General features: G+C 35.8%; 2 protein-coding genes across 6 annotated transcripts in view; one reads left to right on the top strand and one right to left on the bottom strand.

Annotated features, from left to right (window-relative positions):
• Nucleotides 1-812: 812 nt before the first annotated feature.
• On the top strand, nt 813-4,813 carry LOC110092731 (ycf20-like protein). 5 transcript variants are annotated; one of them, XM_020817396.2, is made up of 3 exons: nt 813-944; nt 1,076-1,219; nt 4,304-4,813. In XM_020817396.2, exons 2-3 carry the CDS (start codon nt 1,080-1,082, stop codon nt 4,752-4,754), a joined length of 591 nt encoding a protein of 196 aa, XP_020673055.1. In that variant the 5' UTR covers nt 813-944; nt 1,076-1,079; the 3' UTR covers nt 4,755-4,813. The 5 variants fall into 5 exon arrangements, with proteins under 5 accessions (XP_020673055.1, XP_020673057.1, XP_020673056.1 ...); XM_020817398.2 differs by having other exon boundaries at nt 828-944; nt 1,049-1,219; XM_020817397.2 differs by having other exon boundaries at nt 828-951.
• A 477-nt stretch (nt 4,814-5,290) lies between these two features.
• The window catches only part of LOC110092721, a 29,018-nt gene continuing 11,392 nt past the window's right edge, over nt 5,291-22,916 (bottom strand). Inside the window, exons 3-5 of the mRNA XM_020817379.2 lie at nt 9,722-9,820; nt 8,976-9,049; nt 5,291-5,866 (exon numbers count right to left, since the gene is read on the bottom strand). Of these exons, the coding sequence (XP_020673038.1) occupies nt 5,635-5,866; nt 8,976-9,049; nt 9,722-9,820 (405 nt within the window). The 3' untranslated portion in view covers nt 5,291-5,634. The remainder of the gene's footprint in view (nt 5,867-8,975; nt 9,050-9,721; nt 9,821-22,916) is intronic.

Here is a 22,916-nt window from a genome sequence, read left to right as displayed (position 1 = left end):
CGAACTGAGGGATTTAGTAAATCCTGTATTTAAGCCGTAAATCCGGGATTTACCGAATCCCAGGATTTAACGAGCGCACAAAAACTGTTTAGCTGGATTTAGCTTAAATCCGACTTAAATCCCGCTGTAAATCCGATACCAAACAGCCCCTTACTGTCACAAATAATATTAATGCATAACGTTAACACCAACTATAATTCTTGACATTAACATTAGGATTTATACTAAACTTTTTTATCTGTAGCCTCCCATTCTCAAAATGGTATGACTAAACAAACATGTAAATGACTTTTAAATATGTCTCATTCCACAAGGCTCTTCCAACTTCAACTACATAATACATTATATATATATATATATCAAATTTTACTATATTATATCAACATCTTCTCCCTAATGAAGAGAATAATTTATAACAAATAATAAATACTAATAAAATCATTAAAACTGGGTCAATCCCCAGTTTTCTTTCTCCTTTTCGACTTGTACACAAACTTTGGTGTATTTGCAACTCTCTTTTTATTACTGAGTGTATTGGATATCGGTAATGTTAAGACAAATAAAATCTACAACTCAACCACCATAAGTATTCTAGCATGCAATAATTGTAAATATTTTATTTTAGATATTGAATATGTAAATAAGAATAAATTTGATATTTGCATTTAGCCTCTTAAAAAGTAAGAGAATTTTATTACATATTTACCTATTTACATATTTACATAACACTTAAAATTATTATATTTACATATTTAACATATATTATTATAGAGTGGTATCTATGTAAATTCTCCATTTTTAAATAACTTTGAGGGCTATAGCCGTAACTCTAGTAGGGAGGAGGAACAAAACAGGGATAAGTAGCGTGATTTGAAGATTCAAACCCTAGGGTTCAACTCATTTTCTTATTCTCATAGAGTTAATCATCACATCTCATTAACAAGGTATACGGTAATGGCCGCAAATCCCCAATTTTTTCACTTGCCCAATTCATCTCCATGTTTCGACCAAGAGAAATTTTCATTTTGCTTGCCGCCCTAAATCACAGGAATTCCATTTTTTTCAATGCTTTTAGAAAAATGGGGACTCTGGTTTTCCGTAGTATGATGTTGCTTGCGGAGAGGGAGTGCGTAGAGTCGCAGCTTCGGAACCCTAGAAGTTGTTCTGAAGTATGGCCCATGGATTTCAACATAAAGGCAGCTCCTTTCCTGGAATCCAGGTATTTGGTTATCTGATGACATTCTCAAATAAAATTCTATCTTAGATATATTGTTATGCCATGTTCTATTGAATTGGAGATGGAGGAGTTTTGCTTTTCTCTTTTAAGGTGCACAAATGGCTAGATCAAAAAGTTTCTGATTTGATTAACCTGAACAATAGTAGCTTACATATCAACTATGGAAGCACCAAGGAATTCAAAAGTGAAGTTTTGGATGGGATACCATTAGTTCTTAAGTTTTAATTCCATAGGTAATCTATGAAGCAGGAATTGCGATGGAAAAGAGGATGCTAAATTGCTAACAGTTAAGGCAGAAAGCTGTTTATTTAATTTTTATTACATGACCTTCCTTCTGTTTGCAAAGTATAATCGCATCCCGGATTTTTGTTATTACAAATATCTATATAGTTTATTATGTGCATGAGGCTGTTGTTGATGATTATTGAGAAAATGCTTCACTTATTGATGCACAAAATGATGCATCTTTTGTTTTTGTTTTTAGTGCAAAATGCTCTTTTATGTCTCAAATGGAGAAGGCTCTCTATGATCTTAAGGCCAATGCAAATGTTTAGAGTTTGCAAGCAAAGTTTCAATTATCTGATATGGTACTGATGGAAGTAAGCATACATATGGCTGTGTTGTAGCTTAGAAATCCATATTCAGGAGAAGTAAAGCTTTTCAAACTTCTCTGAACCTTCGATGTTTTGGGCAATAGAAGAGTTCACTTTTTTATTTTTTATTTTTATTTTTTTTTTATTTTTTTTAATAGAAGAGTTCACTTGTTAGTTATATTTGTAAAGTTTTCCTTGTTATGTATAATTATCCTCCTCGTACTTTTTCTTCCACATGACTATAGAGAGTTATCACTACTTTTTCTTTTATATAGTTTACCCAAAACATTTTTAATAGTTCACCTTGGCCAATGGCGAACTAGGAGAATAAAAATATGGCATAATCTTAACCTATATAAGTTGGACTAGTGAAATATGTATTCTTTCTAAAGATTTGGAGGTGACATAAAACCTTGAGTGTATTCATTGTTCTAACTCTTATCTTTGTCCTCCCTATTCTCATTCAATTGCTTACTCCATAACTGCAGTTTTTGTTTTTAATATTATTAAGGATAAACTTGGATTTTTCATGCAAAAAACATGCAATTTTTATGAATACTCATAGAAAATGTTATGGAGTATCATCTTTTACATTCCCCTGCACCAAAAATACTTACAATGATTCGTGAATCAGTTTAGTCCGGCCCTCAATTGGTCTCTATCTTTGCATCAAGGCCTCAAACATGGTAGAGTCGTTTTAAGACATGTGAGTATAACAACTTTAATTCACATCGAATAGTTGAAAAAAATACTAGTATAGAAATTCGAGGTAATCTGTTCTCATCCATAAACTTAAAATTTTGTGTTGAAAATGAGTTTAACCATCGTTATATTGGTTCAAACTACCCAAGTGGTATTAGAGCCAAATGTTTGGCTGAGATCAAATAGTTCATTTGGTTTGTGGCTTCCATCAATCTTGGAGGTTTTCTATCATGTTTGAGCAAGATTCAAGAGAGGTTGACTCTCTTAAAGGCGCCATGCGGTTAAGTAAACTCTTAGTTTATTATATTTGGTGTATTGAAATGCTTACATAATAATTATTAATAAGTGAAAAACTATCATATGAAGAGTATTGGTTTAGCCCCAATACAGATAGTTTTAAAATATATTATATAGAAATACCGTAGTTAGCTATTATCCATAAACTTAAGTTTTTGGGTTAATGATAAGTTTGACAATTCGTAAATTGAGCCAGGTTTTAAGACCAGAAAGTTTGCAAATGACTAAGGTTTTGTTTGGGATGGCTTTTTTACTGCTTCTTAAAGCAGTTTTTTAGTACAACAACAACAACATCAAGCCTTTATCCCACTACGTGGGGTCGGCTACATGAATCCTTTTTCTCCATTGTGTCCTATTAAAAGTCAAATTCTCGTTTAAATCTAATAAAGAAAGGTCATTCCTAATATTTTCTAACCAAGTCTTTTTAGGTCTACCCCTACCTTTCTTAACATAAGTCAAATCTAATACCTCTACTACCAACATGTCCATTTAAATCTTCTCCAATAAAAACTCTTTCTTCAAGAGGTATATTTTGTATTAATACTTCTAAGTCATTCCAAAAATTTAATTTAGAACTCATATCCAAACCTACTTGAGGAGCATAAGCACTTATAATATTAACAATCTTATCATCAACAACAACTTAAAGCAGTTTTTTAGTAAAAAATTAAAATTTTTATACTAAAAAGCTGTTTTAAGAAGCAGTAAGAAAGCCGTACCAAATGAAGCCTTAATTTGCAGTGTTGCTGTTTGTGTGCTATGGCGATGGTAACCTATATCTCCACTTTGCCAAGGACTCATGTGGGATTTGAAGGTGAAAGTATAAATTTTAATCGAGGCTTGGTTGGGCTCGATCATTGAAACTTCCAACTTGGATTGAATTAATATGAAGGGCACCCAATTGAGCTGAAGAGCACTGTCCATTAAGCCCCAAGCATTAGAGAATTTTTTGTATCCAAGTTGACTTGTCTCTGGTCCTTGAAGCTAATGTTTGTAGCAGAAGGATGGGTACGCCCTAGGCTACCAATTCATAGAAAAGTTTGTTTTAATTATGATAATGAAATTTGAATTTTTTTTCTTGAACATTGAAAAATAATTAATGAATGTATAAGCATAATTATTTTTGATAAAATGATTAAGAATAGGCCTCTGATGCCAAACTAAAGTAGCTGAAGAACTTCGCATGGACATTTGTTTAACTTAGACTTCGGTTGGGATGCTTTTTTTTATGTTTTATAAAGTAGTTTTTTTGTAAAAATTTTTTTATAAAAAAGCTTCTTTAAAGAGTGGTGAGAAAGTTGTTCCAAACAAAGCCTTAAGGAGCTGTCGATGTTTGAAATTTCTGTACTTCGTTGGTCATTTTATCTCACCAAAGATCCAAATTTCATAATCCATTCTCCAACAGGAGCTCAGCTTTTTCTTATCTTTTCAGAGTGACTTTCATTGCTTATGTTCTCTTTATGTTATATTGCAGAAACCAAATAAGAAGATTCAAATTGAGGCCACCCTTTGCCTTAGACACTGGAGGTGGTGGCTCCCTCAATACAGATCCCCAAGGCAACTTTAATGGTGACAATGCTGGGCTTGGAAGGACAAGACTTGGAGAAATAGTGAGCACCGGAGCTCGAGAGCTTCTCGAAAAGCTAAATTCTGCTCGAAAGAACTTCCCCATGAAAATTTTTCTGCTTCTATTGGGTTTCTACACGGCCAATGCCTTGGCAACCATTCTGGGGCAAACTGGAGACTGGGATGTTCTTGTCGCCGGAGTTGTGGTGGCTTCTATTGAAGCTATTGGGATGCTTATGTACAGAAAGCCTTCAAGAATGCGAATAGGTAGATTGAAAGCTTTGATTGTTTTTGTAAATTATTGGAAAGCTGGTGTTTGTTTGGGTCTTTTTGTTGATGCTTTCAAACTTGGAAGCTGAAAAATTTGGTTCTGTATTGGATTTGATGATCAATGAATTATATTTGCTAGAATTAATTAGTGGATAGATTTCGGCATTTTTTGTATTTTTTTTCCAATTTGGTATTGTAAGTAGGATTATTGTTATAATGTTGAGTTATAACACAATTATTAAATAAAACAGATCATAAATTTGATGGAAAATAAATAAATTATGTTATCTTAATTCACATATCAGTTTCATCGAATCAATATTTGGTTAAAATTGAAAGGCAAAATTAGTCCCATTTATTTTATAGGAATTAGTTATTATTTTTTTAACATTTAACAGCTAAAAATATTTCAAAGCATTATTAGTTTTAATCATCACAAAATTAAACCATCTTAATCCATTAATATTAGTTAATCTTTTTATTTAAACAAAAATAAAAAAAATATATAATGATATTCGCATAAATTTATTATTTCTCTAAATTTAATAATTATGATAATGTATTATTTTTCAATTGCAAAGATTATTTTTTCCATGGGCAACAGAAAAACTTAGAATACACTTAATATTACAATTACAGTGAATTTAAATGCAATATTTCTCAAATTTTTAAAATTAATAAGGTTGTAACACTTGAAAAATATGCAAACTTAATAAATGTAGAATGTCTTTCTTTACCCTATAAGATCTCTTAATTTTCCTTTGGGACGGCTTTCTTCTTGCTTTATAAAACAGCTTTTTAATATAAAAATTTCTTGAATTTGAAATTTTTATACTAAAAAGTCCTAAAAAACAGCACAAAAGCTGTCCCAAACGAATGCACGGAGATGAAGCTTCATTCCAGGGATGAAGAGGAAAACTGTGCAAAAATTACTTGGCTGCTGAAAGTTCTCGCTACTAACATGTACTCTCAATAGTAAAGCTCCAAGGCCTCAAGAACCCTACGTGCATGAACATGTAATACTGTCTGTCGCTGCTCTGGGTCGAGGTTTGAACCAAACTGGCAAGTAGCCCAGATAAGAGAAGCACATTTTTCACCTAGTAGTTGTCTAATGTCTTCATGGATGTTTGCGAGAGGAGTGTGATCCCTTCTGCCATTAACATGTCCGATTAGCAGGAGCAGGAATTCTCCACACTTTAATCTGAAAAAAACAAAGATAGAATAAGAATGAAGAAGTTTTACCTATTCTTTTTGGTCTAGCTATTTTTTTTGTCTTCCACCAATTTGAACATTTTGGTCCTTGTTTAACATGGTTATCACTGCATTTGAAACTTTCTTTCTAATTATTGCGTGATAGAAAATTCCTAATCAAATTTAAGGAAAAATTCTATAAGATGGTGGAGAGACCTGCAATGCTTTATGGTGCCAAATATTGGCCATTAAAAGAGAAACATAATACTAAGTTAAGTGTTGCAAAGATGAGGATGTTCAGGTGGATGAGTGACTTTATCCTTAGGGATAGGATACGAAATGAGCATATACATAATACATGTAAATGTTAGAGTTATGCCATTAGAAGATAAGATCAGAGAGAGTCGCCGTAGATGGTTTGGTCACATAAAAAAACGGCCTTCCAATGACCCGGTTAGGAAAATAGAGTTATTAGATTTGACTTATGTTAAGGTAGAGGTAGACCTAAAAGGACTGGGTTAGAATTATTAGAAATGATCTTTCTTTATTAGAATTAAATAATAATTTGACTTTTAACATGACACAATGGAGAAAAAATGATTCATATAGCCGACCCCACATATTGGGACAAAGGCTTGATGATGATTATGTTGTTGTTCTTGTTTCTAATTATTGAGTGCAAAAAGGTTTTGCAGCCGTAGAAGGTGATTTTTTATTCCACTCTTATTGGTCGATTATCAAATCCATATAACAGCCTTACAACTAGCTAGAACCTCTCCCTAACCAAGCATAAGCTGAAGAATATAGAATAGAACAGGTGTCAACAAAGGTTCCATTATTAATGAAGATCCTCTCAATATTGTAGCTAAGGTCACAAATCCCAACAGTGACAATGAGTGGGACCTGCTGCGGAGTCTGCACCCTTCCAAGTTAGGTAGTGGTTTGGTTGTGGGGGCAACCCTCTATCGATTTTTTCAATTTCACTAAACATTTGATGGTTGACTAGCTATTTCAGGCTCTACTCATTGCAAATCCCTAGTGATTTCCTGTCAGCATCATATCTTGGGCTCATCCTACCCCACCTCAGCTCACAGACTCGCCCAATGCTACAAAGATCACCCTCTTCTAAAATCGCCCAGCGCACACTCAATACCACCACACTCGCCCAAAGATAGGTCTTCAACCCCAGCTACCCCTTAACTGATTAGGGGATAACACGTGTCTAGAACGTTGCATACGTGGATTGTGAATTGTTGTACCTTTTAAAATTTTTCTTTATCAAGCATTTCTTGTAGCCCTCTTGACCCTATAATTAAAGGGTCATGAAGAACAGTTATGGACAACCTTTTTCCTTCTTATGATAGTGGAAACTCTGCCAATTCAAAAGAAATAATTCTTTGAGTACCTTTAGATTCTCTTCCACTCACTAATTCCCTTCTTTACTCTCTATTCTCACCCGGGTACTCATGCTTACTCAGTTAGGCCTACCAATAAGGTCGGGTGTCAATCATGGACAAGTTCGAATTCAACACAATGAATTTTCAAACAAGAAGCTTCTGAAGTCAAGTTCATGATCATTTGAACTATCTTCAACAAAATTATAGTTAAAATATACATCTCAACAAAATGAATCTAATTAACTCAAGATCACTGAATTCTAATGCCATCAAAGGTGCTCAAATAGCCAAATATATCAAATGTTCAATGGGTATTACTTGGTCCATGTAATATATCATTTACGATTTTGGTAAAAATAATAAAAATGCCAAAACTGAAAAATATATACCTTCATTATGCATTTGAAAAGGAATCTTTTGGTCCAAAGAGTTCTTGGATTTGAGGAATTCTAAAGCTCTACTCTTTGATCGTTGTTGACATCCATGGTCACCCGATTGTCCTTACTTGACATTAACACCAATGACTGCTAGTGCTTTTCATTGTTCAACTGCCACTATTGATCGTCAACCAACACTGGCATTTGCCAGCTATTGATTAGTTATGTTGCTCAACTATCTTTATTGGCTATCGACTGACACTGATGCCGACTTATTATTTCTTCAACATTTCACACTATGCCCATAGGATATCAAAACGGATATCCAAACTTCGTAATCCCAAAGGGAATGATAGACTTTTGTAGCCATCAATTTATATGGACTCTTTTTTTCAGGTCAAACTTCTAGGCTTTTTCTTTGGATTTTCACGTAAAAGCTCTTGTACCTCTTGTGAGCTTTAACACTTTTATTTATGAGTGGATGGAACTTTTGTGTAAATTTCAGAAAAAAACTCAAAACACCTTCTCTGCTAATGCAAAATCTTCTAGCATGCACTACTACTCTTTCACAGCAAACTCGACAACCAAAAGATCCGATATGTGCAAAAGAGAATGGTCATGTACATTTGGTTAGGTTTTAAGCATTGAAGGAATAGTGTTTTTCCGTGGTAATCTTAATAGACTTATTATTGAAAACACTTTTTTTTTTGTAAGTCGAAAATTATAAGGAATGTTTGTGCACTGCCTGTGTTGACAGTTTCCTAATCCAATTCTCTTTGCATGGCTGGAATTAAAAGTTAATTCCGATTATCCAAAGTGGATTAGATGTCGGGATAAGATGCTGTTATATTGGTCATGGGAAAGGATCCGAATCCCATTCACATTATAATAGGTTAAGGAGAGGCAATCTTGTTATTCAAAAGGTGCCTTCAGTAGTTACTGGTGGTTTTGATCAATCGATTTCATCAGATAATAGACTGACCTAACCAATGAAATATAATAGTAAAGTTGAAGTTTCCACTATTTTCAACAATGTTCATACTTGGAAAGAGCTACATTAAGGCTCGCTTTCCATGATTTTTATGATGTATCCTTTGTAGTGTTTATACTATTTATAAGTGTTCCAGTGATTAAAGCCGCTTTATTATTTTTTGTTAGGAGAAAATTTGCAGCTCAATTACTCAACGGAGATCAATTTCTTTGTTTGAAAAATAAAATAGAAACTTGTAACTGTGCATAAATTTTTATATATAAAATAACCTCATTTGAAAGCGAAGAAACAGATCCAAAAAGAGGTTGGGGGTTGGAAAAATAATTGAAAGCAAAAGAAAAAAAGCCAACAAACCTTATGCCTTCATCCACCTCCTCATCTTTTATAAGATCTGCAATCTTCTCAATGCCTCGGCAAGCCTCAAAAGCCTAGAGCAAAGGAGAATGGTGAAGTGTAAATAATCTCCTGAAAATATAAACTTGAAGCAAAGAACCCGTATGTTGCAATAAGTAGGAAAAAAGGAGTGTCCCAGAGCCCAAACAACCCTAGATTATGAGTACTCATACAAAGAGAGCATAAAAGATGAGATTTAAGGTGAAAGGTGGAATAAAAGCAAAAAACACACAAGCAAGCATAAAAGATACGAAAAGTTTCTAATGGCAGGATTTAAGGCATCAGGAAAATATGGAGACTCCACAATACCAATTCTCAAAGGTAGGATATAAAATGACAGAAAAGAGATGCATTTCGCTCAATAATGTGGTGTGCACCATGTTAAACATGCCACAATATTTACACAGAATCTTTTTTTTGTTGTCTGAACAATATCTGCCATTCTTTCAAATGCCAATAGAAAAGCATTCATTCAAACGTTTTTTCCATCATTTTATATATGTGACTAAAATGGTAATTTAGATCCAATCCTGGAAGAAAACTATCATGCATGATCAGATAAGAGTCTACAATAACATGCCAGGCACTTCTCACGAATCATGTGATGTTTTTTCGCTTTCCACATTAGTACACTTTGGTATGGACGGAATCAGGATGAAGTTCAAGTGAACTTACTCATTTTACAAGAAAATTAATTCAAATCATACCAACTGGTTAGCTGAAGACTCCAGCATTAATGATATTAATGCATCCAAGCATGCCCCTTGCTCCAGTGTTCCTCGGTTTGATAACATGTTAATAAGAACCTGCATCAGGTTGATGACTCTCAATCCCCAATAAAAGGAGAAGGTAAAGTAAGGTTTCAACCACAATTAAATTAGCCCAAAACAGAGAAAAGATAAATTAAGAGCCTGGGAGTACAAATCAAGCACAATTCATTGTTATAATAATCTTAAAAGTACATAGATAGTGGTTTAATAATAAAGAGTTACTAAAAAAATGCACAAAGAAGGTCGATAGCCCACAAACTTTTAAAAAACATTCTTTTTTCTCATTTAAAAAGAGGTCAATTTTTTTTTTAAAAAAGAAAAATATCATCAAATATCTATGAATTATCTCATTCATATATGTAAAGAAATGATTATGCAAAGGAAATGCAATAATAGACTGTTATAAAACTAAGAACAAATATCCACTGAACTTAATAAGAGTGGGAAAAGATGATTAAATTCCTACAATGAGACAATTCTACAAAGGTGTTAAGTTTGTTAATTGACAGATTGTGATATAACAATTTAATTCAGTAGATGCAGTTGTTTTATCTTTCCCATATTGCAAAATGTGGTTCAAAGCAGCGGAACCGGCCTTGATTTTTAGGGGGGGCAAATTTATAAATAACACATCTACACAATATGTTTAATTCTGCTAGGGGGCAACCACCTAAATATAATAGTATTTTAATTTTTTTAGGGGGGGGGCAATTGTCTAAAAACTCCTATAATAAAGAATAGAAATGAACAAATTACCTAAATATTCATATAATAAATAATTTTTTAATTTTTTTAGGGGGGACAATTGCCCCCCCTTGGGGCTAGGTGGTTCCGTCCCTGGTTCAAAGCGATTCAATAAATTTGAAAACAAGCCACGGTTAGTCAGAGAAGGTTGCAGTGATCTAGAGAACTAATGATGCTTTAAAGAACATAAAATACAAATATATTGAGGATGTATATTGTCATGCTCTTGAATTTTAAATGCACAAGCTGGGATTCAAATGCCATCTGGAGTATGACTTGATATGTTATGAAAAATCAACATGCACATTTGAATTGAAAACTTTGAGAATTAAATTTAAAACCATCCGAACTTCGATTTGAACAAACTTATAGTTGAATCAAACATCTCGATGAGACGAGCCCGTAAGGCCAAAGGTGATTCAATTCGAGTCCAAATAAACGATATCAAGTACTTGAAGAATAACTGAGAACTTTGGGGCATTAATTGGATAACCAAATGATCTCAAAATCTCGCATACTTTTAGTCAAATTGAGCATTGCACGAGACAAATTCAATGAGCCCAAAATCACTTAATTTTGATATTATTAAGATAGTAAAATATAAAAAGAATAGTCTATAATAAAAGAAATCAACAATACGAACCATCCAACGAAGTGTTCAAGATTTTCTTTATATTTACGGAGCATGTCATTCTAAAAAAATTATAAATAGACCTCCATTCTATACATGAGGACACTTGGTGAGAGAATCAAGAGAACTCAAGGGTTTAAAGAATCCTAGAACTCCACCTGAGCACACCGTCGAACAATTGCTTGATCGCCATCGTCGGATCACCACATGACTGCCATCATCAGAATGCCATCGCTCGATGGCCTGTATCAGAGCATCACCACCTGACTACCATCATTGGACCACATTCATCATCGGAATATCCTTGTTGCATAGCCACTGCTCAGCAACCATCGTCAGACTAACTTTGTCAAATCACCGCCCCTTGACCACCGTCGTCACTAAATTATTTTCTTCAGACTGCCGTCACCTGATCACAATTGTTGGACTACCACCATTGCTAGAACACCATCGTTGAACCGCAATCATCCAATCACCATCATCAAATCGCCACAATCCGACCACCATCCTCGGATTGTCGTTGCATGACCACATCCGTGGATAACTATCATTTCCCAACATAAATTGTTAGACCATTGTTGTTATTGAATCACCACTATCAGACAACTGTTGTCACTGGATCACCGTTGTTTGAACACCGCCACCTAACCAAGTCATCTAACCATCACCTCTACCTGACCATTGCTCGATGAACTATGATGCACCGACACTTCTCCTCAAAGAGGCGTGCAGTGTCCAACACCGTATCCGACATGACACTCCTCCGACACTTGTCGGACACGCCAAAAACATGTCCGATTAAAAATATTAAATACAAATTGGACACGCGTATCTTAAATATTTTATGAATTTTTTTAAATATAATTTCTTGTATTTGGCGGGATTTAAACTAAATTTCTTATTTTCTATCCACAACACCAAATCAACGTCCGTACTTAATACTCAATTATCGAATATTCTCATTTTCATTTCTTTTTTGCAGTGAAGGTATTTTCATCTCCTCTCTCGGTGACTGATAAACGACATCGACGTCTGACTCTCAACATCCTAATACTAATCATTTTAAACACAAATTCTAGTTAAATGAGTTATTATTTTCATATTATTTTTAAAATTATACTTATTTAATTTTTATACACTATGTTTTAAATATAAAAACTATAATACCGTGTCCAACCCGTGTCCGTGTCCTATATTTTCAATAACTGACGTATCCCGTGTCGTTTCTTATCCGTGTCGCCGTGTCCATGTCTGTGCATCATAGTCGATGAACTATCACCATTAGATTGTCTCCATCAAATCACCATAATTGGACCATCGCTGCCCAACCAACACCTTCAAACTGCTGCCACTCAACCACAACTGTTTGAACGCTACACATCCTATACCCACTCTATAATATTTTCTATCATACCCTCATAATCTTGTAATCTCGCATTCTCCAAATTAGGGGATAACAAATCATAATCAACACTCACATAATTGAGTAATTTTAGTTGTGTCATGTCCCATGGTTTTTCCTATTTATGAATTTTTCATATAAAAAATATGGCGTCTACTATTGTCTTTTTATTTATATGTTTGTGTGGGAATAAAACTCTCTATAATCTTGTAATCTCGCATTCTCCTTCGTGCAATTTGGAAATAAAACTCTCTCACTTTACCACTGCAGATTTTTTAACACACAATATTTTGGCACCATCTATAGGAACCAATCCCATAATCGTAAGCTCTGGGTCACTTGTTCAATGGCCAATAGGTGTAACAATCACAACAATGGAACCTCGCACTCCTACATTCATCATTCACAGGACTAATCTTTGAAATAGGGACTCCATGCCTCTATATCTTTCAGCCTTGATAGGTGTAACCCTGCTAGCAAAGGTCCATCAAGTCCGTCACTAGAAGATTGCGTTCACAAAATGGGATCTTAAAATGAAATCCTTTAGCTCCTATGGGGCACTCAACAGCTAGTGTTGGCATAGCGCATAAAGACCCGACTCTGCCGCATCAGGATGTCAATCTCAACGACATAGCTAGCACTACCCATCTAGCTCGTGTAGCCCTACCAACCCGCGCTCCTCTAGTATTCATCAGGAACATGGCTCAACCCTGCCTCCCTGACACCCCTCTCAATGCCCTACATGACGAATTGTGATGCTTTATCCAGAGGAATTTCCGTTAAGAGGTTAGAGTCAACTACCTCTTCATCAAAACTTTTAGGAGTCCTTGTTTATAACTTATGTTATCCTTCAACATCCCATTCCAACAAGCTTTGAGCTGCTAAACATAGACTCTTATGATGGGGTGTCAGACTTTTACGAATGCAAGAATCATTACAAATCCATCATGAATATTCAACAAGCCTCAGATGCATCAGATGCATTCCTCTATCTTGTTATCTTCAAAAAACAAGCTTGCACATGGTTCAATTCTTCTAAGAGAGGCCATCCACACCTTCACCGAGCTTTCAAGACTCATTGTTGAACAATTCATTATAAATCAAAGAATTGTCAATGAATCTTCTCATCTCTTGAAAATTTGTCAGAATAAAGAAGATTCACTCAAAGAGTGCTTCCAAAGGTTCACTTTTGAAGCTCATCAAATCCCAGGAGCAAATCCTGAGCTATTAAGAGGGGTCTTCCTAAGAGGACTCCATGTTAGGCCCTTTTATTCATCGTTGATGTAGGATGTGATTCACTCTTATACTGACATGATCTACTATGTATAAGCATAAATATCAGCTGATAAGGCCATTAACACCTAGCTAAAGCAATTCGAGTAGCCCATGGACAAGTGCAAATATGCACAAAAAGTGTAATAAGTTATCTCAACATAAAAAGAGGGAATTACACGAGAATCATGACTTCCCCCTCGACCAAGTGATATAAGCCCCGACAGAAGTACACATCGCTCAACATATCCCAAGCTAATATCTTAATGGCCATCTCAGAGTGCTGAGTGGCCAAGTCCATTGAAATTAAATTCAAATAATGAAGAGCGATATTATCACTTCCACTGAAGTCATAAGCACACCACTAAAGCATTTAAATAGCTAAAAAAAATTAAGAGACTGATAGAATTGGAGGACACTATATGATTATCATCCAAATCATTTTTAATTACTTGAATTTCAACCAACAAAAAAAATGCAATTTAACCGTCACTAAATAATGAATAATTTTTTGCCTGTCTTTTTTATCTTTTAGATTGGAGACACATGGGTCATGCAATATATAAACATCAATCTTATTGAGAGAAAATTGAAATTATATCATATTATTTTTTATTCAAAATATATAAACATACAATATTAAAATAAATTTAATTAGCAAAGTCATTGCAAAAATATTTGTGGTTTTTTTATTTTATTTTGAGGATAGAGACTTTCAAACATTTATTTATTTTTTTAATTTAAATTTCTATGAGTTTTTTAATCAACTATTATTATTATTATTATTATTATTATCTTATTTGAAGCTTGTTCTCTTAAGAAAACTTAAACTATAACCCACCCTTGAAAAGTCCTCAGGCACTTAAACTAAATCAAATTCGATTGGTCGAATAAAGTTGGATTAGTCGAGCTAATCGCCATTGGTATCATGATGATGAATACTCTTGCAAATTTTTTAATTATTTCAATAATAATAAATTTTAGTGGATCAATGAGCCTTGTCATACAATTTAATGAATCAATGAGCCTCGTCGTGCAACCTAATCTAAAATCAAGTCACAAATGGGTACTCCCAAAGTCTCCTAAAGCTTGTTCGAAGAACCAATTGCTTATGATGCGTACAACCAAACGAAATGCACATATCTCGCATCCTAATATGTGAATTTCCAACAAAAACATGATTTTCAATATGTCGCTAATGGGGACATCGGAGCTTGGAAAGTCTATCAGAGACGTGGCCGTCGATCTACGGCCACGATCGAGTCGATGTATTTTTGAGTCGTATTATATATTTGCCTTTTATTATTTTATGTTTTTGTTATTTTCCGCTTTTACCCCTTACTTAAGGGAGGTCATGTGTAAGCCCAAAGGGCATTGCCGTCTTTAATTTTTGAGCCCTTTGTATGAGGCTATATAGAACCCGTATGTTCTCTTTTCATGCTTAATGAATGAATGATAAAAATTTCTTGTCAGAGCTAGAGAGTGCTTGGAAGAGAAAACCCTTGGAGAGGGAATCATATCACCCACCAGCCTTGGAAGAGTCTGGGCTCGTGGTTAGTTCTCGTATTTCGTCTTCCCCCTTTCTGACCACCCATGGTTTCCCCTTCAAAACCCCACCGCCGGCCACCCAAAGGCCCACCATCCCCACCGTCGGCCACCCTCCCCACCACCACCACCCCCCTTGCCCCACCTAATTAAATTCTTTCCTAAAAGCTGCCCTCTCCCTTAGGAATTAACTTAAATACACCCCTCTCTCCCTAATCTCTCTCCCAACTAATTCTTTTCACCTTTATAATTAATTTCAAATTCCAAAACCCCTCCCAGGTAAAATCTGAAATTAATTTCAGATTTTAAGTTCTCCTCCCTTCCAAAGCCTAAACCTAATTCCCCACACGTGGTTCCTCTTCCCTTAGTTGAACCATCCTCCCCTTCTTCCTTTCCTCAAAAATAGGAAAGCCACCCCCCCTTTTCTCTACTTAAACTCTTGAGAGAACTTCTTTCTCTCTAGAGAAGTCTTCAAGGGAAGCAAACCACGATCTTCGTCCACACATCAACTTTTCGACACCGATGAATGGCCAATCCGGAGCTTTACTACGGATTCGCTTACGACGCGCAAGGGAACGTCAACATCCTCCACTCTACCTTCTTCGACTTCAACCCGGAAGTTGACAACTCTATTGAAGAGTAAGTGAACCACATCATCTTCACGCTTTCGGAGGCCATCGACGAGCAACTTGCCAACGTCCAGTGGAAAATTGTTTCGAGACAACAGCAAGGGTGAACTTCTTCCCTCATCAATTATCTTTCAAATCCGCTAACCTTATAGGTGGTGATTTAATCACATAGTTCTTGTGCTTCGCCCTCTGCCTCCGCTTAGAAAACGTATGATCTGAGTGTACTTCCTATGTTGCTTATCTCATTGTTAGATTAGGGATTTTTGTTGAAAATTATTTAATTCGCATGTTGTTGACCTTCTAGGTTGTTTTGATAATCCAAGTGTTTAACATGTGATTTGGCCTAAGTGTAGCTACTCCTCTTTCATTTTATTTTATCGTTTTTATTGCTAATAGTCTTAATTGTTATTTGTTCTTATCAAAATCGTATAAGTTTTTAGCGCATTCATTTAAATAATTGTAGTCCTACATCAGTCGTTGATTTGGTTTAACTTATGTTTAGGGTTAGTTTGACCATGGGTTTATACTTTGCCTAAGGTGGGTTCCCTAAGGTCATATATGTGACGTAGTAGAGTGTGTGTATGTCTTGGGTCATAAATAGATGAGGATGACGCATGATGACAGTTTTAATATATAGAGAGAGATATCCAACTAAATCAATCAATAGGAGAATGTCTAAAGCTCAGCGTGCACCAATTTAATAGGGACTAGTGAACAACTCTAGTGTGTGTGCTAGAGAACAAATAAACAAGAGGGATAGGGTCGAGTCAATGCTAGAACATCGATCTAGTGACTGCAAGCTCCAAAAGGTTCTTATTGGGTGTGTGTACCGCAATAGAAGAATCCAATGTGTATATGTATTTGACATCTCCTAGGCAAATCTAGAAAGAATAAATAGGGTATAAAGAGCCTAAGTGAGACAAATAAATCCAAAAAATAGTGTTAACACCTGTAGTGAGTATAAAAGGAGATTTTTTTTTTTTTGAAAAGTGTTGTATTAGCTTAATAATTTTTTTAGAGAGTGACAAAAGGTCTACAAAAAAATTAATTCAACTAAGATAATATTGATGCGGTCTACAGACTACCCTAGACATGTGTCATACTCTGATTAGCGCTAGAAATGGCTGCTATTTTCTGGTTCAACTCCTCATCCTTGAGTCAAGTCCCCTTGTGTTGAGTACTCCTGATCGAGTGGACAAAGGCGAGTGCACTAATGGGATCGGATTGAAAGGACTACTATTGATGAGTCCTTTGGCAGCGAGGCTGCTTAAATTGCGGGGGTTAGTGGACTCCGTGACCAGCTTAATCCTTCTTGGAACCCTTCCTTGCACCTGGGCGGATTGTGTCCTACGATGACTCACCATCATATTCCTATCAGGTAACTTTGCCAAGTAGGGGATGGTGATCCCTAGGCGAGTCTTCATCACATATGTCCACAAGATGCGAGTTCACCCCTTGTAACCTATCTGGTTTTCTGTTAAACACCTGAGAAGGCATATGCAAGTGTACAATAAGCATGTGAGATGCATAGACCATTTGGTCACTTAATTAATGTCTTGAAGTTTTTAATTATCCTTCAAATGCTTGATTTGAGCTTATTTGAACTTGGACCGGATTACTTTTGATGTTAATGAGTTCGTCACATCACGACATTTGTTTTGACAAGAGGTTTGTTAAAATCAAAATTTGAATAGTCCTGAGGAAGTTTCCGATTCAAATGTGCATCGGGATTCATGAACACTCAAGCCAATTTTTCTTCATAACATATTAATTGCTCACAATTTCCTAACATTGAAGCTTGTGTCATCTAAAATATTTATAATTAAGTCGCGGCAAAACTTAGTGACACAAAATTACAATTTTTAAAGAATTACGATGTGTGATTGCTTCCTACACATCAACGTGACCCTTCCTAGGAGTTCTTGAAGCAAATAAAATTATCTTAATTATAATTTTAACTTTCGATGAAAATGGCGCGTTGATTGAAACAAAAATTGTTAACAAACTTTTCTTCGAGATAACACCATGGATCTTAATCCATGAAACACGAGACAATGAAGGGTGCCCTTCCTCACCTCACCATCAAGGATGAAGGTGGGAACATTGGCAGATTTTTGGGTAGTTATTCTATGAAATACAACAACAACAACAACAACAACAGGCCTTTACCTCATTACGTGGGGTCAACTACATGAATCTTTTTTTCTCCATTATGTCATGTTAAGAGTCAAATTCTCATTTAAATCTAATAAAAAAGATCATTTATAATATTTTTAACCAAATCTTTTTAGGTCTACCTCCACATTTCTTAAGATGGGCTAAATCTAATACATCTATTCTCCTAACTGGGCCATCAGAAGGCCAATGTTTTATGCGTCTAAACCATCTAAGGCGACTATCTTTAATATTATCTACTACTGGAGCTATTCCAACCTTTTCACGTATATACTCGTTTCACATTCTATCTCTAGGAGTGAAGCTACTCATCCACCTGAGTATCCTCATCTCTGCAGCACTTAACTTAATTTTATGCTTCTCTTTTAATGGCCAACATTTTGCACCATAAAGCATTGCAGCTCTCACCACCATCTTATAAAATTTTCCCTTATGTGTGAGGGGTAATTATCTATCACACAATGGGCCCAATGCATTCCTCCGCTTCAACCATCCAACTTGAATTCTACTAATAATATTGTAATCTTGATACATTTACAATGCATTTCATCTACGAAGCAAAACGTAGTGACTAATCTTGTGAGTTTAAATCCTCAACAGGATAGGATACCTGTGGCACACTGGCACAGCTACATGCTGTCTTCAATTCATGCCAGTAGATATTTAATGCATTCATAATGCTTCCCATACCCACCTTAAAACTACAAGCAAATCAGCTTAACCTTTTTCTGTATGGGGGTTTTAAGGGCTACGAATATTGAAATTGTGGTGGGTGTGGTGCAAGGATGTGCGGACTAACCATGAAAGTGCAGATACGAAAATGAGTTCAGATGAAGAAATTTGAAGGATTAAATTGACACCCCAAAACAATGTTGGTTGTAAATTTCATATTGACTATACTGGTGAAAGATCGAGAGATAGTAAGGAGGCATAAATTGCATGCTAACAAGTGTAGGCAGCACATTGTTGGTAAAGGAGCCACGCCAAATCAATTACATTAAAAAGGGTTTGAAAAGTCTTGCACATAAAAATCAAAAGTCCAGTACAAAAATATGTCCTGATTGTTCTTGCAAAATGAAATTAAAAGAAAATCTTCATCAACATTCCCAGAAAATACTGACAAACAAAGTTTAAAAACATTTATGATCATGTCGATAATGAGACTGAAAAGGAGGCAACAAAAAAAGAAAGCTTTTAAGAAGACAAATAACGAGAAAGAACTTGGTCATATTTATAGATCATTAAGAAAACCAAGATATACAACAACATAACTATTCAGAGATGGATCCAGGTAACAATTTTTATTTCCAATATATGGTGAGCAATTTTATATATATTCCTTCAGCTGTTAGAATATGTAAATAATTTGAGTGGTTAATCCTGAACAAATATTCAATTTACAGTCCCTTTTTCAACTTTAAACTATTTTTTCCCAATATGATTTCAAATTTTAGTATATTTGATATCCATATGTCAAGCATACATATATGATTTTTTCTTTAATCCAACACACAATTTCACATGATAAAAATAATTTCCATAACTTGGTTAGGTATGCACAAAAAACATGTTAGACCGGTCTGCTGGACCGGTCCTGCTCGTCCAGGTGGGACCAGCTTACGGGCGAAACAGCGGAACTCTTCCACCTCTTGCAAATGCCATGCGATTCGAACACGTAGACGGAGCTGTTTAGGAAGCTTTATGAAGGGAGTTGAGAGGGAAATTTGAATGTATGGATTGTTTAGAGATTTCCTTTTGAATTGTATAAATTAAATAGTTTGTTTTCGTAGGATGAGGGCATCTGGAATTTGGTTGAAATTTGAGATCTCCTAGATTTAGATTTTTCTTTGGGCTCTAGCGGCATCTAGAGATTTGGAAGAGATCAATCCTCCTCTCGAATAGAGGATCAATTGTATCTTGCTATTTTTCGTTTCCCTTTCATCAAATAATACAAATTGTCTACTGTTTTCGTGATTTTGTGCGGATTTTTGTGAAGAATTCTCGCTGTTTTTTTAAGATTGATAGGAAATACTTGAAATCTACAAGTGTTTCCTATCAAATTGGCATCAGAGCAAATCTTGGGATCATTGGTGGGCTGTTTTAGCACATTCCAGCGGCTGTTCTTGGGCCGCTAAAGAAGGAAAGTGCTATTTTTTGAAGGAAAAATCAAGATTTTTGTGTCTACAAAAATTCGGAAAATGATGGTGGCCAAAAAAGTGGACGCTTTGGAGGAGAGGTTGGAAGGAGAGATGAGCCAAATCAAAACCACGGTGGAGGATAGAATTTCTTCCATGGAAGGGCAAGTTGCGGACTTACGGAAGATGATGAATAAGATGTTAGAATTCCACAATCAATCGTCGGCTTTCATGGCGAGAGGGCCAGAGGGACAGGATGAAGAAGAGGTAGAGATCGTAGAGAGAGAAAGGAGAAGACCCCATCTAGAGCCTTTCCAGAGGGAGGATAGAGAAGATAGGTTTGGGGAAAGGTGTGGGTATGGAGGGCTGGAGCAACGTCACTGTCATGATACTAGTGGAGAGACTAGAAGAGACCTATAAGGAATTGGAGGAAATTCAAGAACTGGATAATAGAACATTTTCAAACCGACCGGAGAGGAGATTTCTATGAGCAGTTCTTTGCTCTAGCACAGGAGGGATCAGTAGCAGACCACTGAGAGCAGTTTGAACACCTAGCCAGTAGGGTAGAGCAATTATTATATACGGTATTGGAGGGGAACTTCATGAAGGGGCTGAAGGTAGAGATCAGAGCGACAATGAAAGTTCTGATGCCTCGTAACTTGGGGGAGACCATGAAATTAGCACAGCTGGTGGAAGATCAGAAGAATCTAGAGAAGAGAGCCAGGAGCAGCAGCTCAGGAGGCTCTTACAGGACGACGATCACTCTTCTAGCACCCAAGGGGCCTGCATCAGGCAACATTAATGAGACCACCAGGTAGGCCTGTCAACATTTGACACGACCCGAAAACCCGACCCGAGAAATTCGGGTTAGGCTCAACCCGAACCCGAAACGGGTCGGGTTCGGGTTCTGTTTTTTGACCTGTATGCCATTTCGGGTCGGGTTCGGGTCAACCCGGGTAACCCGAAAATGACCTGTTTCGGCCCGTTTTTCGTATTTACAAATTTACCCTCTTAGGGCATTTAACTAGCCATTAACCGAGACCGAGAGTACGCTGCTCGTGAGTCGTGACTTCGTCTCTCTTCGAGCAAGAAAACCCTAAGCTAGGGCTGGTCGATTTCGCTGAGATTTCCTCCTCTGCGGCTCTTTGATTCTTCGTCATCAACTCATCGGCTCATCACCTCATTGGTTTGATTTTTTGGTTAACTTTCTTTCAGTTATATACTTATCTTTCGGTTATCTTTGAAGAATTGAAGTCAAGCAATGAGTGTTGCAATTTTTTTTATTTTTTGTTACGGAGGCACTGCTACTGCTAGAGAGTAGAGACTATAGTGGTTTTTTTTTGAGTTATTTCCTTCTTCGATTCTTCCTTCCAATTTGAAGTTGTTGTGGCTTTGAAATACCGATTAGGGCTTCACATTTTGTGCTTTTATCTGTGGCTTTGATTATCTGTTATGGCAAATTGAAATTGGCAATATCTATTATTCATTTATTCTGCTTGGATGCTGCCTGTGGGTTGTCGGCCTTGTGGTTGTTATCGGCCTTGTGAGTTGTGGCTGTTTTCACTTATTAGTATATATGTGTATGAGTGTATCAGTGACTCAGTGTATTGACTATTGGAATTCTTTGTTTCCTGTTGGTTGTTGCCTGTTGGAAGTGTGCTATATGCAATTACAACAATTTCGTATTTCACTGATTTTGTATTTGTGTGTTGGATATTTTTTTAAGGCAAATTATCATTTTTCGTTTGTTTAATTTGATATAATTTTTGCAATAGATGGAGGATTCAAACACACTTCCTGAAAATTATATTCAAGAAAATGATGAAGTTCGTATTGAAGACAATGTGGTAGAGGGTTTAGATGCATCTGATGATGCATGTGATGATGGTTCAGTCGTAATTAAGAAGCGTAGAAGGATGACTTTCAAGGTTTGGGGTCATTTTGAGATGTTACCTAATCCTACAGATTGTAAACAAAGGTGTAAATGTAAAAGATGTGGTGCTCAATACTTATGTGATAGTAAAAATGGCACTGGTAACTTAAGGAGACACTTACAAAATTACAAGAAAAGAGATTTACGTGATATAGGACAGCTCATATTGCAAACTGGTTCTAGTGCATCTATTTCTATGGTTGATCATAAGTTTGACAATGCAGAATTTCGTGATTTATTTACTGCTTGCATAATTATGCATGATTTGCCCTTCAAATGTGTTGAATGGATGGGTGTTCGATCACTTATGACATATCTTCGTCGGGATGTTCAAATGTTTTCTAGGAATACAGCAAGGAATGATTGCAAGAAATTATTCACTAAAGAGGTTTGTAATATTCGATCAAACTTAAGTAAGTGCACTAGCAGAGTTTCTGTTACATCTGATTTGTGGACATGTATAAACACCGATGGCTTTATTTGTTTGACCGTGCATTATATTGACAATGAGTGGTATTTACACAAAAAAAAATAATTAGTTTTTCTTTTATGTCACCACCCCATGATAGGATAGCACTATGTGAAAAATTGCAGTCTCTTTTTCTTGAGTGGAAAATAGAATCTAAACTTTTCAGTGTTACCTTAGACAACGCTTCCGCAAACAAT

This window comes from Dendrobium catenatum, unplaced genomic scaffold, assembly GCF_001605985.2.
Source record: "Dendrobium catenatum unplaced genomic scaffold, ASM160598v2 fragScaff_scaffold_412, whole genome shotgun sequence".
Taxonomy (NCBI): Eukaryota; Viridiplantae; Streptophyta; class Magnoliopsida; order Asparagales; family Orchidaceae; genus Dendrobium; species Dendrobium catenatum.
Note: the sequence above shows the minus strand (reverse complement) of the source record. Positions and strands in the feature narration are given on the sequence as shown.